This window comes from Amaranthus tricolor, chromosome 7 (assembly GCF_026212465.1).
Source record: "Amaranthus tricolor cultivar Red isolate AtriRed21 chromosome 7, ASM2621246v1, whole genome shotgun sequence".
Lineage (NCBI taxonomy): Eukaryota > Viridiplantae > Streptophyta > Magnoliopsida > Caryophyllales > Amaranthaceae > Amaranthus > Amaranthus tricolor.
This window is the reverse complement of record NC_080053.1, coordinates 16,940,115-16,957,936: the sequence shown is the minus strand read 5'-3', so window position 1 is coordinate 16,957,936 and position 17,822 is coordinate 16,940,115. Positions and strand designations below refer to the sequence as shown.

Here is a 17,822-nt window from a genome sequence, read left to right as displayed (position 1 = left end):
AATATAGAAGAAACAAATGAAATCAGAAAGAAAAATAAAGCAAATGCATATAAGTAGCTAGATTGTATTTCATTCATTTTGTGCTTTTTACGCTTTTTGGTATATATAATATATAGAAATAAAATAAGTGTTAAAATAAAAGAAGACTCAACAAGATTTTGCCACATTTCTTGAGCAGTCTTGAAAAAGAAAACACTTTTAGCAATAACTGGACTTAAAGATTTGAGAATCCATCCTCTGATCATATCATTGCATCGTATCCATGCTTGATATGTTGGAGCAGTGGGTGATAGTTTGTGGTGAGAGCCATCAACAAAACACATTTAATTTTTTGTAGAGAGACCAATGATCATAGAAGATTTCCAGGTTATGAAATTTTGCCCTTCAAATTTGTCAGAGACGAAGGATTGGGCAGTAGTGTCAGAGGGATGGATGTAAAAAACTGTGCTAGGATCAACGGTAAGATCTAGGGTTCGAGAATTGATATTGTTTGAGGTGAAATCATTGATTGTATCAGCAGACATGGTTAGAAAGAAAGAAGAAAAAAAATTAGGGTTGATTGTAGAAAGAGAGATGATGAAAAATCAAAAAATCGAAGGCTAGGGGAAACAATTTTGACATGCAATGAAGAAAACAAATGGAAGAAATGCTACTGGAATCAAAATCAAGAGGAAGGCATGAAGGAAAAACAAGATTCATAAAGAAATAGAAGAACACAGGAGCAAAGGAGATCGACAACAATACAGAAAACCAATAACAGAAACAGGATAAAGATACTAACAGGGAATGAGAGATCTTCAAAGAAAACACCAAAGCAACAGAGACTTTCCTGATGAAGAAGAAATCAAGACGAAAAAGAGAATGTAAATCAATCGTTGATGAGGTAAACAGGAATGATGGAATCGGTAGTATCGAAAGAGAAGGTGGGAGAAGAAGACATTAAACCATTAATGAAACAAAGGCAGAAGGAAGGATCAATCCGGCTGATACCATGTTAAAATAAAAGAAGACTAAACAAGATATGAAGAAAGAATTCCTTTTCTATTATGAAAGATCCAAAAAAACAAAAATCAACTCTATTACAATTGACAAAATAGACAAGGGTATGAACGGTAATTATGGCGCATGTTCATTGGTATAGGTGGTAGCATTCTTAACAATAAGAGGCTAAAAATACAATCATAATCATAAGGATGTAGAAAAATAACAAGGCATCAAATAGAGTTTAAAAAAAACCATAACAAAATGTGCAGGGTAAAGGAAAATTTTCTATTACGACAACTATATTTTGACGAATATGAGATCTAGATAAGAAAGTGCATACTAGTAAGCTCACTATGCTGCTAAAGATTTATGATTATGTTACTGACTATATTGATGAGCGTGAACTCTATGTCAATACCTTTTACACACTCTATTCCCTATACCTTTTGAAAGATAACCAAGATGTTTTGTGCTTGGATTATTCGAAATAATTACTTAATAATTTTACACACTCTATGTCAATACCTTTTGAAAGATAACCAAGATGTTTTGTGCTTGGGTTATTCAATAAAAAATTATTTTGAATTTTTTTTATTATATAACCAATACTATTAATTCGATAAAAGAATTAAACTATTGATGCGCATAAACGACATAAACTACGACTTTAGTGTACAAATAATGAAGTGGAGATACTTTTAGGATAGAAGATACTATGACATGTCCATTAAACTCATACAAAAAAAAAATCAAACTAAATTGCATACAAAGTTGATACATTCCAATTTTCACCAAAATTTCTTCAATATTTTGAATCCAAATTGTCATTGTAATTGCCTTTAAGATCCACAAATTGTTCTTGATTTTCCAAATCATCCTTTCTTACTTCATTGAATATGTCCTGATCTTGAGTGTTAATGCATCCATTTGACTTACTTTGATTGTTATCATAGATTACTTCTTTGTTCTTACCCCATAGAACTGCATAGAGGCCCAACACTATCAATATTGATCCTATAGCCCTGTAAATTGGACCACACCATTAACACAAGGGTTATTCTACATTTTAAGTATATTATAGATCGAGCACTCTTTCTACTATATGTGTACAAAATATATTATCATCTTCATCGTACCTTGTGTCTTCCATTTATAGGAAATGATCAGGGTCGGGGAGGGAAGAAAGGCAGTAACCCATACCCATAAAGGAGCATGTGGCCAAAAGATGCCCTCCGCTCCAAAAAGATCCTCATAAAGTGTGTAAAATATTGTATATGTTATACAATTCAATATTATCAAGATTTTTTAATGAAATGAACACATTATTTCCTAGGCAACTATTGGCCCAAGGGTGGAGCAAAATTGATAAATGCTTAGAAGGCCTTATGCAATTTATGATATTTTTCTAACAACTTTCTATCTTTCAACAGTTAACGTATACTACATAATTAATATTAATGCCTCGAACTTTTTGGGGCACTATGCGGTTGAACATGTTGAACATGCTCAGAACCTCTCTTGCATTGGCCTAAGTTCCCTAAATAATTTAATTTTTGATCCTATAGTTTTGCAATTGTTTTTCTAAGTAGCAAATATGTGAGCCCCTACCACAATTTTTATGCATTATCAAGTTTAGCTAAAAGGGTTTTTATTATTGACCTTGTGTATATTTATGTGGAAGTGATAGCAAAATAATAATGTGAACAATAAAATTTAAAGTGATATCGAACAACTAATGCTTAAATTAATACTAATAGCACTAGAAACATATAAGATTACGATATATACTACTACTATATTTGTAGTAGGTCACTCGTATTCTTACAATAACTCACTCTAAAATATTGCTCTCACTTTTGCTTTACTATTTAAGGATGTTGTGGTGAGATGAGAAAAATATATGTGATGAGCACCATATTTATACTACTAGAAATGCTCTAAAATTCTACAAAGGTTGGCAAGTAATCAAAGCTTATACAGTTAGCTTAATAGGGAGGGGGTTATAAGAGTAGAATTTTACCACCCTTAGTTGTAAATTTTTGACTAATTTATGCATTGATAAAAGAGAAGTGGTTGGTGATTTTGTTTAACACTCCCCCTCAACAACAACTCTCCCTCAGAGTAAGCCTTGAGGTCATACCAAGTTGTTTACGAAACTTCTCAAACTTCGGTCCTCCAAGACCCTTTGTGAAAATGTCAGCAACTTGGTCATCTTTTTTCACTTGCTCAAGATGGATTTCACCTCGTAGAACCTTTTCTCGAAGAAAGTGATAATGTACCCCCATGTGCTTAGTCCTAGCATAAAACACTAGATTTTCAACTAGTCGTATAGCTAATTAATTATCGCAACTTAACTTGACACCATAGTCAATAGGCTGATGCAAATCCTTTTGTAGCTGGGTGAGCCATAAACATTATTGTGTTGCCATCGCTGATGCTCGGTACTCTGCTTCCGTACTTGACAATGACATTGTTGGTTGTCTCTTACTACACCATGAAACTGCTCCAGAACCCAGCTTGAACACATAACTAGTAGTTGATCGACGTGTATCAAGATCTTTAGCATAATCCCTAGCAACTTCAAATTTTCTATCATTACGGTAAAGGATACCATAATCAATACTTCCTTTGACATACCTCAATATTTGTTTTATAGCTTCTAGGTGAGGTTTTTTTGGTTTCTGCATGAACTGACTAATCACACTAACTGCATAGGTAATATCTGGTCGGGTTAGCGTGAGAAAGATTAGACTTCCTACTAATTGTCTATACATTGTCACGTCTTCTAATTCCTTGCCTATTGTCGAACATAGTTTTGCATTGACCTCCATTGGAGTTGAGATAGGCTTGCAGTCAAACATTTCATATTTATCCAAAAGATCTTAGGCATATTTATATTGGCGAAGAAAGATCCCATCATTGGTTGCTCCACTTCTAGACCAAGAAAATGCTTCAATTCTCCAAGCTCTTTCATATGAAATCAAACTGAGAGATTTGATTTTGTCTGTTGGATCTCCTATTCATCATCTCCAATAATGATGAGATCATCAACATAAACAAGAACTATCGCCAACTTTTCATCTTAAGCTTTTACAAACAAACTTGAATCAGCTGGTGCAACTGAGTAACCACTTTGTAGTAAGAATTTTGCTATTTTCCATACCATACTCGTGGTGTTTGCTTCAAATCATAAAGCGCCTTCTTCTGCTTGCACACATAGTTTGGATGAGATTGACTCTCAAACCCTTTAGGTTGATCCATGTAGATATCTCTATCCAGTTCACTTTGTAAAAATGCGTTCTTAACATCCATTTTGCCAAAGCTTCCAAGAGTGACTAGCCGCAAGTGCTAGTAAAAACACATATTGTAGTAATCTTTGCCACTGGACTAAAGGTTTCATCATAGTCTAACCCATATTGCTAAGAAAATCCTCGAGCTACCAGTCGTGCTTTGTACCTTTTAATGGAACCATCGGGTTTAGTCTTCACCTTGTACACCCATTTACAGAAAATAGGTTGAACATCCTTGGGCATTGTTACTAACTCCCAAGTATTATTTTGGTGTAGAGCTTGAATTTCCTCCTCCATAGCTTTCCTCCAATCTTTGCTTCGAGCTGCTTCATCATAGCTAGTTAGCTCTTTGACATCCTCAACCATTGCAGAATCAGCATATTATGGATTAGGCTTTCAAGGTATAATCGATCTACGCAGGACTAAACTAGGTTCCTCTTCTTTGAGATCTTCTATCTGACTTGGCCTTTCTTCTTTAGAACTTCTATGATCTATTCGTGTGCTCCATGGACTTTTCTCTTTTGCTTTTGGTGAAGTTTGTGAACTTTCACCTTTTAGATCACCATCTTAAGTAGACTGATCCTCTATTTTCTCTTGAAGCTTTTCCTCGATCTCCTTTTAGTCTAGCAATAATATAACTTGTGGTGACCACCAAGAAGATGCTTCCTCAAACACCACATTTCTTGATATGTGACACTTATTTGTAGTTGGATCACAACATTCCAACCTTTCCTTTGATCATCATATCCTACAAAGATACATCTTATGGCCTTCTTGTCAAATTTGTTGCGTAGGTGCTCGGGAACGAACATAGCATACATATCCGAAAACTCAAAAATGGCTCACCACTGGCTTCATCTTCCACAACTTCTCGTACAATGAGATAAACTCTAGCCTCGCTTGTGGTAGCCTATTTGTCACATGTGTTGTTTTCATACATTCAACCCAAAAATGTGGTGGCACGTTTTTCGCATGTAGCATGCTTCTACATGTCTCTGCTGGGTGTCGATTCTTTCTCCCTACTACTCCATTTTGATGTGGAGTGTTTGGACAAGTGAGCTGGCGTCGTATTTTGCAATCTTGCAAATACTGAGAGAATTCAGCTGATGTATATTCTCCCCCATTGTCTGTTCTTAGACATTGCCCTTTTCTACCACCTTTTTTCACTGCTTCCTGAACTGCTGGAACTTGCTGAATGCTTCTGATTTCTCCTTCATGAATTATACCCAGATATATTTAGAATAATCATCTATGAAGGTGATCATATATCGTAGGTCATTTACTGAATATTGCTTGACTGGCCCAAAAACGTCTGAGTGAATAAGTTTTAGTGGTGCCTGAGACTTAAACTTTGAGTCTTCATATGGTAGCTTGTGTGCTTTACCGAATTGACATCCTACACAAATTATATCTTCCTTGACATACAATTCAGAAAGACCCTTGAGCATCGGTTTCTTCATCATCACTTTTAGCTTGTTATAGCTCACGTGAGCCAAGCGTGCAAGCCACAAGTCAGTTGTTTGATTTTTCCTTGTCTTGTCTACATATGCTGTTTGAACAGACATTACATAGATAGATTCCAAACGTTGTTCCTCTAATATCGGTGTTGAATTATCCTCCAAATTCTGGTACACCTTTACATCTCGAGGTCCAAAGAGCACATAGTTTCTTGAGGCAATCAGTTGTGATACTGACAATAAATTCTTTGTCATACCTAGAACATGGTAGACATTATCCAGCCGAACTTGCTTGTTGCTAAATTGCGAAGTTATAACCGCTTTGCCAATATGAGTAATTGGCAACTCTGAGTTGTTTGCTGTAATAACAACTCGACCACGCTTATACTCGGACATACTCACAAACTTTTCTTTATCTTCAGTCATGTGATTCGAACAACCAGAGTCGATGATCCAATCATCCTTGTAGTTGATCATCTTATCATTTGTTGTGGCAAATGCAATTTCCTTTGCCTCGGTGTTGCAGGTTGACACAACCATCATGTCGAAAGACTGTTCTTCCACATCTAGTTCACATTTTGAACTAGACTCTTCAACTATATATGAAGCTTGAAAATCCCATTCTTTTTCGCTTTGGCTTTCTGGCTCTACCGAAGTTGTAGCATTCCATTCTACTGACTTAGACCAGCATTCTCGAGCATAATGTCCCCCTTTACTACACTTGTAGCACACAACCTCTCGTCGTGTCGGGTCTTATCTTTATTCTGATTTTCTTGTTGATCTCGAGCTCCCCCTTGATGGAAGCCTCCTTTTCTTCGTCCTTCTCAAAATCCTCATCACTTTTGATTTGACTTGTCAGGTAATGGATTACTCGACTGAGCAATCTTCTCGCCACTCTTATTTGGATTTTTGTTTCCAAATAGAGCAGTCTCTTCATCTTTGATAGAAACTCCGGACATTTGATTATTTAGAGCTTCCTTATTAGCTAACACATTTTCAAACTCGATTAGAGTTGGTGTTGTAGCCCAACCTCGGATGGCCGTGACAAGACCATTAAGACTTGACTTCAAGCCGTGCACAATGATCCTTCGCATCTTAGTCTCCGTGATCGGATTCTCCGGATCCAAGTTTGTGATTTGCTCACACAAAGTCTTGACTTTAGTGAAATATTTGTTCATCGTCTATTTCTTTTGTTGGATCGACATTAATTCGTTTTCTAGTATCTGGAGTTAAGCATCGTTCTTCTTTGAGAACAACCCTGACAATGTGTCCCATGCCTCCTTGGGTGTCTTTGCATCCTTGATGCGGTGCAACAATTTTTCTTCTACAGTTGCTGCCAACACGTACATCGCCTTTCCGACTTTAATCTTCCACTTCTTTGACTCTTTTACATTAGTTGGTACAGTGGTATCACCACCACCGACTATACCCCAAAGGTCTTGACTCAACAAATAAAATTGCATACGTATGCTCCACGTACTGTAATTATTATTGTTGAGTTTCTCAATATTACCAGATGTACTCGCAATATTCGGCATATATGACTTAGTTACGTCTCTCACGTAATAAGTAAGTTTGGTCTCTCACCAAAAACTTCACAATTCCAGATTGCACACAGATGGAATTTCAATGTGATCACTTGATCACTCGGGTAGCCAAAATTATTTTGACTAATTTTTACCAGTTACTGACTGATAATTTACCAAAGTGAGTCTCACAATAGACCGTTTGGCTCTGATACTAATTTTAGAGAATTTTAGGTATATTTATGTGGAAGGGATAACAAAATAATAATGTGGACAACAAAATTTAGAGTAGTATTGAACAACTGATGCTTAAAGTAATAATAATAGCACTAGAAATATATAAGATTACAATATATATTATTACTATATTGTAGTAGCTCACTATTATTCTTACAATAACTCACTCTAAAATATTGCTCTCACTTTTACTTTACCACTCAAGGATGTTGTGGTGGGATGAGAAAAATACAAGTGATGAGCACCTATTTATACTACTAGAAATGCTCCAAAATTCAACAAAGGTTGGCAAGTAATTAAAGTTTTTACACTTAGCTTAATAGGGAGAGGGTGATAGGAGTAGAATTTAACCACTCTTATTTTTAAATTTTTGACTAATTTATGCATTAATAATAGATTAGTGGTTGGTGACTTTGTTTAACAGACCTTGACATAGATAGCAAAAAAAACCAACTAACAGTTTATAAAGTTATATGGAATGTGTACAAAAAGTTTTTGATTGAATTTATATAAGATTTTTCTTTGTGACACTATTATATTAAATGATGCAAATAAGGGTCAAGATGAGTCACATTTGTAAATATCTCTCACATATATTAGAGCCACTAGATATAGATTAGGGCATGCTTGTATTTAAAGTTAATATTTAAAGGAAAATAAAAATCAAACTATAAATATGAATGTAAAAAGAAATGGATATAAAAAGGGAAGATATATAATATATGAGCTAGGAGGATAATGAACAAAAAAAATGAGATGATCATCTTACATTAGGGGAGGACGAGGAAAATATTCTTCATCCATATCAGTAGAGTAAATATTACCACTAAAATTAGAGGACTAATTCTTTATTTTCTATTTTTAGTCATCCTTCTCATTTTGGCCTAGGCAATGAGATAACTACGAAGGAAGTAGGAAAAGTAAGGAGAGCCAAAGTAGTCGAACTTGAAAACATCCCTATGGAGGTGTAGAGGTGTTTGAGAGAACAAGGCATTTGGTGTATGACTAACCTTTTCAATGTCATCCTAAGAACATATAAAAAACAATAAGGAAAGAGGAGCAACACACTTATTCTGATTTAAAAAAAGAAAAATTTCCTAGAATAATGCAATATTTTTATGATTTTCCTACAATAATCTCACCTATTGATTAACATGAATAATCCCAACTTTATAAGGTATTTGCCTAGAGTAAACTTGGGTAACCGGATGACCTGCTATAGAAAGTTTTATTTTTTAAAAAAAAGATAAATTGAAATAAATTGTCGAGAAAATGTAAAAAAAAAATTTAGAACTTTTTTAGAATTTTTATGTAAATTTTCAAAACTTTTCTCTAATTTTATATTAATTTTTAGTTTACGTTTTTGCTTAATTATCTACTATAGCAAGTCATTCGACTACCCAAGTTTACTCTAGGAAAATACCCCATAAAGTTGGGATTATTCATGGTTAATCAATAGGTGGGATTATTGTAGGAAAAATCATGAAAATGTTGGATTATTCTAGGTAATTTTTCCTTTAAAAAAAGGCGGTGCGCAGGCATACAGATTTATAGAGGGATAAAACTTCTTAGCCACAATGAAATTGTGGGAAAAAGTAAAATAGAGGAGCATAGACAATACTCATTGATCAGAGAGAACCAATTCGACTTTATGCTAGGGAGATCAACTACTAAGCTTATCAACGTTTTAAGGAGGTTGACGGAGAAGTATATAGAGAGAAAAACGATTTTCATATGGTGTTTATCAATTCGGAGAAGGCTTTTGATAGCAAACCACGTAGTGTTTACCTTTTAGTCTAGTGTTAAGAAGTCCTTCGAACAAATACTAGAGATGGGAATTCTGAGGTGGATGTGTTGACACACACAGAGAGAGATGAATCAAATTAGGAATAAAAAGTTAAGAGACAGGTCAGGGTTTGGACATGTGAAATTAAAGACTATCGACGCACCCGTGAGGATGTTGGAAAGCCTCATAGTGGAGGGTAAGATGAGCCAAGGTAGACCAAAGAGAACGTGGGAGGAACACAATCAAGATTGACTTGCATGAATTACACCTCTTTATAGAGAGAGTAAGAGTATGGATTGTTCGTTACCTCCCACTCTCTCCACCCCCTAAGCAAAATATTGAATTGATAACTATGACTATGACTCTAATATCATCCGTACAATTTAATTTTTTTTCATTAAATATTACACTTGTATTAAAAGGACAAAGTATGTTAACTATCAGTCTATCACTAACAAAAAGATGTCATATCCAAAAGAGAATTAGTTCGCGACTTACGTTCCAATGTAGAGTTTCTCCATGCTCAAGGCCCAACTAAGTAATGCTACAATCACCAGCAATAAGGGACTAAACACCGAAACATACAATGGCCCTTTTCTTTGAATTGTCCATGACATTAGGCAAACAGCTATGCCTGAGCCCACAACACCCTATTAATTCCCATTGATATATTAGAATTTAGAATTAACATTTTGTAGTAAATAGTAGTGAAACATTTATAAATACTTTAATTAATATATACCGCATAAATACTAGCGATCATCCTAATGTAAGAGCTTAAAGACCAATCAGAGACTTTGTTGTTTGTACAAGCTGCAATGAAAACACATTGGATTGTTGCCATGAAACACATCAATGCTGAACTTGTATAAGGAGCCTCGAAATTCTCGCTCAACTTTGCCTATCAATATTTTTCAATATTTGAAAAATTAGAACAATGTAAATATATATAGTATTATATGATATGATAAGAACTTACTTGGATTATAAACCAAATAGCCATAGCAAGGTTGCTAGCAAGGACAAGAAGAGGTCCTAACAAGAAATTGTAGTGACTACTTGAACCATTATTAGCTCTATTTGTGGTATTATCATGAGTGTAATGCCACTTGATTTTGGGTTGTTGTATGTCAATAAGATGTCCATGGTAAAATGAAAGTAGCATAGCTCCACCAATGCACACTATTGTTCCTAGTATTTTTACTTGTCCTCCCCTCTTCTTGATTCCAATTGCTTCTAAGCTATTCATCAACATCCAAGAAATGAAACTTATTGTTAGGAGTGTCGGACCCAAGATTTTAATCATGGAACTAGTCTCAAAATTAATTATAGTAACTAAAAATATTTAAAAATGGAGGGCCATAGTATTTTTTGCTAATATATTTAACAAATGTATAATTTTTTAATGAAATTTTGTACAAATTGTAATATATTGACCGTAGCCATTTGTTACGGAAAAGTAGTTTGGATTAGTTTATCCTTCTTGAAAAAGTAATTGTACCATAGGTTATCACTATTTACATTTAGAGTTTGCAATTCTTTACCTTAATCATTATTACTTATATCACGTTTAGTATTATTTTCAACATGTTTAAACTATGGTCTACAATCTAACAAAGTCTTAGGATCGAATGTAAGTAATTTTATTCTTATAATAACAAAGAGATGTTTTAATTAATTTTATAATAAATATTAATTGCAATTTCACATAAAAAGATATACATTATTTAATAAATTATTTAGATGTATACTATAGTTGATTATAAGTCGAAAGTAAGTAGATGCCAAAACCATTAGAAAAAGAAAAAAGAGAAGTAATGAATTACCCAAAAGGAATAGCGAAGAGGAAGGTGAGTGCTGGAAGCATGTTATTCAGTGCACAAGCGATGGTTGCAGTGGTTTCCTTGAGCCCAATGAAATAAAATATTTGATTTAAGGTTGCCCTGTGATCATATAAAAAACAAATTAGAACCAATATATATTCTTAATAAAATGATGTGTACAAATATATATTACTTTAACATTTACACGTTTGGATAACATTTTACTTTTTAGGAGGGAATGAATGAGAGGGTTGGGAAGGAAAGGAAAGAAAAAAAAATAGAAATGAGTTGTTTAACACAAAATGTAAGAGACTTATGTTCTTCAATTCTTTTCCTTTCAAGTCTATCCCCTTTCCCTATTGATATTCAAATGAGGGCATCACTCTATTTCTCTCTCCTTTTTTCTTAATTCATCTCTTTTCATCCAAATTAAACATAGTGTTTGAGTATTATGCGATTCATCTTACATTAACTCACTATTATATGAGTACATATTAGTTTCTAAAAGAAAATAATAATTATTTCAGCGTCAACTTATATTTTTCCAATTTTATCTTTCATGTACATAAATTGAAGAAAAATAATTTTAATGTATGGGAATAGACAAGTCGTCATCATCTCAATGAGTTATGCATGAGGCATGGTCTGGGGAGAGTGGGAAAGAAAGCAGATTAATATCCTCATCATTGAGGAGATCGCAATGAAATAGACAAGTACGTTGGTGAAATGTTAGTAAATTCTACACTATGCTCTAAATTTATTCTCTAAATTTATAGAGCGTCAACAATTATATCAAAGCCCTTCTTTTCTTTTCTTTTTCTTGTTATTTTCTTTTGTTCATTTTCTTTCCTTACCTCTTTTACTCTTTTTTTGTAAAATTAAATTGTACCTAAATTTCATGTTTTTGAAACTCTAAAATTAACGCTTCTCATTTTCGTTTCTGTTTCTCGTATCGATTTAAATTTCGTTTTAGCTAACATTGACAGAGACATAATCATGTGACTAAGTAAGTCCACTATTTATCATTAATAAAATGATAAATAATGCTAAAATCTCAATGTATATTTCTATAAATATTTGTTTACTTACCCAAAAAGAGAACATAAGAAAACTTGAAAGAGAATTTGTCTAGTAATCTTAGGCCACTTTTCTCTGCATAAAAATTTTGTTAAGTAAGCATAACTTATACATATTAATTTGATCCATGACACCATATAAATAAGAGTTAAGACGATCACATATATTGTGCTTGACACATACATAATCATATCACAATAATTCGTAGATTTTCCTAAAGGATAAAGGGTCCGTGCATGGTATTAGAGGGTGGTAATGGTAATAAAATTAAGTAATAAAAAATTTGGTTGTTTGGATGCCTTCAATGGTAATAGATGGTAATAAAATAAGGTAATGAAATTACCAAAAAGGGCCATTTTTATTACCATCAAACAACCTGGTATTAGGCTGTAATGGTAATGAAGTATTACTGTAGTAATAAAATAAGGTAATGTTGTTTCGAGCTGAAGAAAAAAATAATGAAGAAAAAAAAGGTAATATATGTAATTATCCAAAAAAATATTATTATTAAAAAAAGAATCATTAGATAGAATAATTTAGATACAATAATGTTTTTAGATACAAATATACAATAATAAAACTAAGAGTTATTACCATTTTTTATTACTAACAACCAAATGCAATCAATGGAATATTATCTTCAATTACCATTCTTTAGTCATGCACACCAAATAAAAGAATTTTCATTACCAATTCTCATATCCATTCCTTCATTACTATTACCATTATAACATTTCATTCCCATTACTTCATTACCATCAACCAAACGGGCCGAAAAGGGAATGAAATCTCAAAGTATGGCAATAAACCTTATATTTTCTTGAGTATCATTTAGGTAGAATTGTTTTTGGATTATTATGTCCTTTTAATTTTGAAAAAGCTAGCTAAAACAATTTATAGTTTTACATAGTAAGAAAATTGAACATAAATTTAATTTGGGAAAGTCTCCAATAATTTGTTATGTAAAAGTACACTAATAATTAATGAAAAACAAAAAATTTAGTTAGAAAAGAAGAGAAATACGAAACAAGATAGTAATCCACGAAAGAATGAAATGGGCAAAAAGTTGTAATATTGGAAAGATGAGAAACGTGGGAAAGGAACAAAAGAGGCATGCATAAAACTTAAAAGCCATTCATTCATTAATCAGAAAGACAATTACTTTTATTTGCATGACAGCAGTCAACCAATTGACAGTCTACCATATAATTTGGCTTAGTTGGAACCTCGATTATATCTCTCTAACAGCTGTTCTCAAATTTAATTACCATATTGCTATTTATGTTCACAAATTGTTCTGAGAGACGGTGTGAGAGATCATTTTTAATTGATTCGAGTTATTATATATATTTTTTAAAAGTAGGTATTCAAGATACGATAAATAAGTATTAAGAATAATGTAAGTAAGTATTAAGAATACGGTAAGTAGACATTAATCTATAATGAATTGGACTTGAGATTCGTCTCTCAAAGAGATGGTCTCTCAAGAGACTAGCTGATTTATGTTAGCCTGCTAAGTGTATTTGTCTTTGTTTTAATCTCCCACTATTTCGAGTTTAATTATATTTATCTACTATATAAGCTAACCACTATTAGTAAAGGAAATGATCTATACAACCCTATAAAAAAAGAATCTTGTGTTTAATTTATGTAACTTAATGTTAATATTGGTTTGAAAACATAAGAATTTAATTATATTTTATTAGTTTTTCATTTATTTTTTCTTGAAAAGTTAAAATAATTATATAAATAATTAATTATTTCTAGATAAGATTCTCTTGAAAAATTAAAAAGATTGATAATAAAGATAATCTGTTAATTTTTATGTACAACCCTAAAGACTATAAATATCAGTACCCTTAATAAAAATTTAAAATAAATAATTTAACCCATTAAATTAAGTAAGTTTTTTCGTCTATTTAAACCTTTATTTCATCTTTGATTCACCACCAATAAACGATTTGCTTAGTAAAATGGTCTAATCGCATCTTATAGTTATACTCATCAATCACTTTGATATTTTGAGATTATAGTATAAGTATAATATATAAAGAGTGACATGTAATCCCAAATTACATATAAGCATTGACTAATTTATACAAAAGATAATTGAGTTGTGAATATATGATACTACATAAACTTATTAGTTAATCTATTTAACTAATATCCCTTATATAGTGTTAAATAATATGTTTGTACTTAAGTTTCTTACACATAATTCTAATCGATATCATTTTTCAAAACATAATTGTTAATAATATGAAAGATAATGATATATATAACTCTTAGAGATGTATTTATTCTGTTTTCTCTTGTTCTTCTCATATTTCGTACATGAAAATATTACAATTATGTACTTTTTTTCCACATGAAAATATTACAATTTCGTTCTTTAGGGAAAAAAAATTTTTACGCAGAAGATAAACTGGTTACCTAAGGTGCATTAAGGATATAAAAAGTATACGTATATATTATTCACCAACTATTTATCAAAAACATATATAATTATCAATTAATTATCTATCTACCAATTGTCACCTCATACAAATAAACTATAAAATGGGTAAAAATAACTAATTTCCATTATTTACATCTAAAATAATTATACATCTTTCCAACATATCAATAAATTTCAAAAAAAAGTTATAAATTGTGGAGTTATAAAGTAACTTCAAAAGTCTTGTAATTAAACTCTGTTCGGACTACCGAATGTAAAAAACTCATTATGACTTATGAGTAGCTCATCAATAGCTTGTACCTTATTTGAATATTAAATCATAATCCATTTATTTTCATTTATTCTTCTCATTTCTTTTTTCGTGTATTTCAATGTAAATTTAAAAGTCAAATAATTTTAATTATTAATTTCTTAAATTTTAAAAAGTTAAATTTAAAAAATATATATTGTGACGAATCTATTAAGATTTCACATAAATATGTTCTTTCATATAGATCAATGGGAAATTATAATCAAAATTTGGCATTAAAATTCAAATTTGTAAATTCTATTCGAGAAAAATATATATATATATATATATATATATATATATATATATATATATATATATATATATATATATATATATATATATATATATATATGCATGTTTGTTTAATTTGCTTTGTATGAAAAAAAAAAAAAAAAAAAAAAAAAAAAAAAAAAAAACTATCATAAAAAATAAAGGAAACGGGTAGTAGGTTGAAAGGGATTGAGTAATACCTTTCGAGGAAATAAGCAAAAGGAAGAATAGCAAGAGTAGCAAAAAGCTGACGGTAAGCAACAAGAACAAGAGGAGCCATGCCAGAATCCATAGCAACCTTGGAGCTTATATTCATCCCAGCATACCCTATTTGCACTATCACCATTGCTATAAATGGCAACAACTCATTTCTTCCCATTTTCTATATTTATTCTTTTGTGCATAACACAAATTAATTAACTTCCTAAGCTAAAACTCTCTCCCCTTTATAAAAGGAAGAAGAAGCAAGCTAGGAGAATGAAGAATGTGTTTGTTATGAGTTAGAATATATATAGGAGGGTTTTAGGAGGAGAATTTGAGGTTTTTAAGTAACAATAAACTTTAATAATTTGATGATGTAAGAATAACGCCAAAATATAGAGATGCTTAACTGTAAAAAAGGGTGAGATTTTATTAATATACCAGGAGTTTTGCATGGGATGTGGTGATGGGCAATATGATTGTGTAATCATGTGGTATTTTTGGTTCATGAGATAGTGGTCATGTTGATGTGAACTTGTGATTCTTGTGTTATCAACTACATACTTCTATGTTGTTACTATTTTTTGTCCTACTAACTTTGCTTCATACGGAGTTGATAAGTAAACAGAAGCAGAGTAAATAATTTCAAAATTCTATTTATTTTTCATAAATTTTTAAAAGTGAGACCCTTTATTATGAAAAGGAGATATTTTCTTAAACTAAAATAAAAAAATTCAAAAATTTTTTTATTGTAAGTACTAAAATTAAATAAAAACTCAAAACAATTTCTAATTTTATTAATACTGATTTATTAAAAAGGAAGAGAGAAAAGTAATAGATATATTGATGGCTAATAATAAAAGTGTAAAAGTTTGAAGAATTAAAAAATTAAGAAATAAAAATGTTAATTTTATAAATTAAATTGGTGATAAAAATTAAATGATATTAGAAAAAATATTTGAAAGTTAAATAGTCTCTATGAAAAGAGAAAAAAGAAAAAAAGAGAAAAAATTTATAATTTATAAGAATTAAACATATGACCATTGATATGTTAAGTAACACACCAACCAATTACTATACCTCATTAGTATGGGCACCCCCCACACCCCCAAAATTGCCCTTTAAGCAAACTAAGAAAATTGATAGAATGATATTTTAGGGTAAAGTAAAAGAAATGTACAAAAGAAATGAAAAAGTAAGTTTAATGTGTAGATGAAAGTTATGCGTGCTATTATGGGTTTATGAGATAGCTAGGGCCAGGGGTGATATTGATATGAACTTGTGAATCTAGTGTTATCAACAACTTCAATGTGGTTACTAGTTTTTGTCCTATTAAATTTGTTCTATAAGTAATTGATGAGCAAACCAATAAATGTAGGTAAAATGGTACTATTTTATAGAAAAGTAAAAGAAAAATATGTAAATGAAATTAAAAAATAAGTTTAGTGTATAGATAAATAATAATGAAATAGCGTACGTCATGACTCATGACCAAAGATAAAATCAAAGCATATTTGATGAAAAATAAATAAAGTTGATTTGCTCTAGTTGGAAGGAATAGTTGATTTGCCTACTATTTAACCTATCTAATATCTATTATAGAGATGTTTAAATTAGCTATCAGTCATTAGCTATTTATTAGAGAAATATTGGGTTAAAAAGTGAAAAGACATTGAATTTTGAGTTAAAAATTATTTATTTATTTTCTTTTATGGCTCTTAACCAATTAAAAAGTCAAAAGCAAATATGATAATTTTAAATGATTTCATGTTTATGATTTTAATATATGCTTCGGTAGATGCATTGGGCACTATAAAACATTATATAAATTTTAATTGGGAAATTCCACGTGGTAACCCTAAGGTATTGGGTTTTTCACGTGGTAACCAAAGCTTTTGAAAAATCCACGCGGTAACCGTGAGGTTTATAAAATTTTTTCTCTATGACCTTTTTACACTAAAAATGTTTGAAAACGTTAATTACAAAGCTTAAACCGTGTTGTACGCCTATTTATTCATTTCACTATATCAAAATGCATCAATTTCATAATTTGATAGTAGAAGCGTATTGAAAAAAACTAGGGTTTGCATTTGAGGGGGAAATGTGATTTGGAGGAATGATGATAAAGTTAGGGTTTATGTTTTAGGGAAAATCTATGAAACTGATGCAATTTGATCAGGTGAAACGAATAAATAAGCGTATAGTAAGGTTTAAGCTTTGTAATTAATGTTTTCAAACATTTTCTATTTAAAAGGTCATGGAGAAAGAATTTTGGTAAACCTCAGGGTTACCAAGTGGATTTTGATAAAGCTTTGGTTATCACGTGGAAAACCCAATTCTTCAGGGTTACCACGTAGAATTTTCCATTTTAATTACATGATATGGTGGAAGAGAATACCTTTAATTTCTATAAGCACTTTA

The 17,822-nt window shown here is 31.4% G+C and overlaps 1 protein-coding gene across 1 annotated transcript; it reads right to left on the bottom strand.

Annotated features, from left to right (window-relative positions):
• Window positions 1-1,744: 1,744 nt before the first annotated feature.
• Window positions 1,745-15,580, bottom strand: LOC130817841 (WAT1-related protein At1g09380). The gene is made up of 7 exons (XM_057683783.1): window positions 15,401-15,580; window positions 12,193-12,255; window positions 11,107-11,223; window positions 10,260-10,521; window positions 10,023-10,181; window positions 9,779-9,930; window positions 1,745-2,006 (listed from the first exon to the last, which is right to left on the bottom strand). The coding sequence occupies exons 1-7, from the start codon at window positions 15,577-15,579 to the stop codon at window positions 1,787-1,789; spliced, it is 1,152 nt and encodes a 383-aa protein (XP_057539766.1). The 5' UTR covers window position 15,580; the 3' UTR covers window positions 1,745-1,786.
• Between the last annotated feature and the right edge of the window lie 2,242 nt (window positions 15,581-17,822).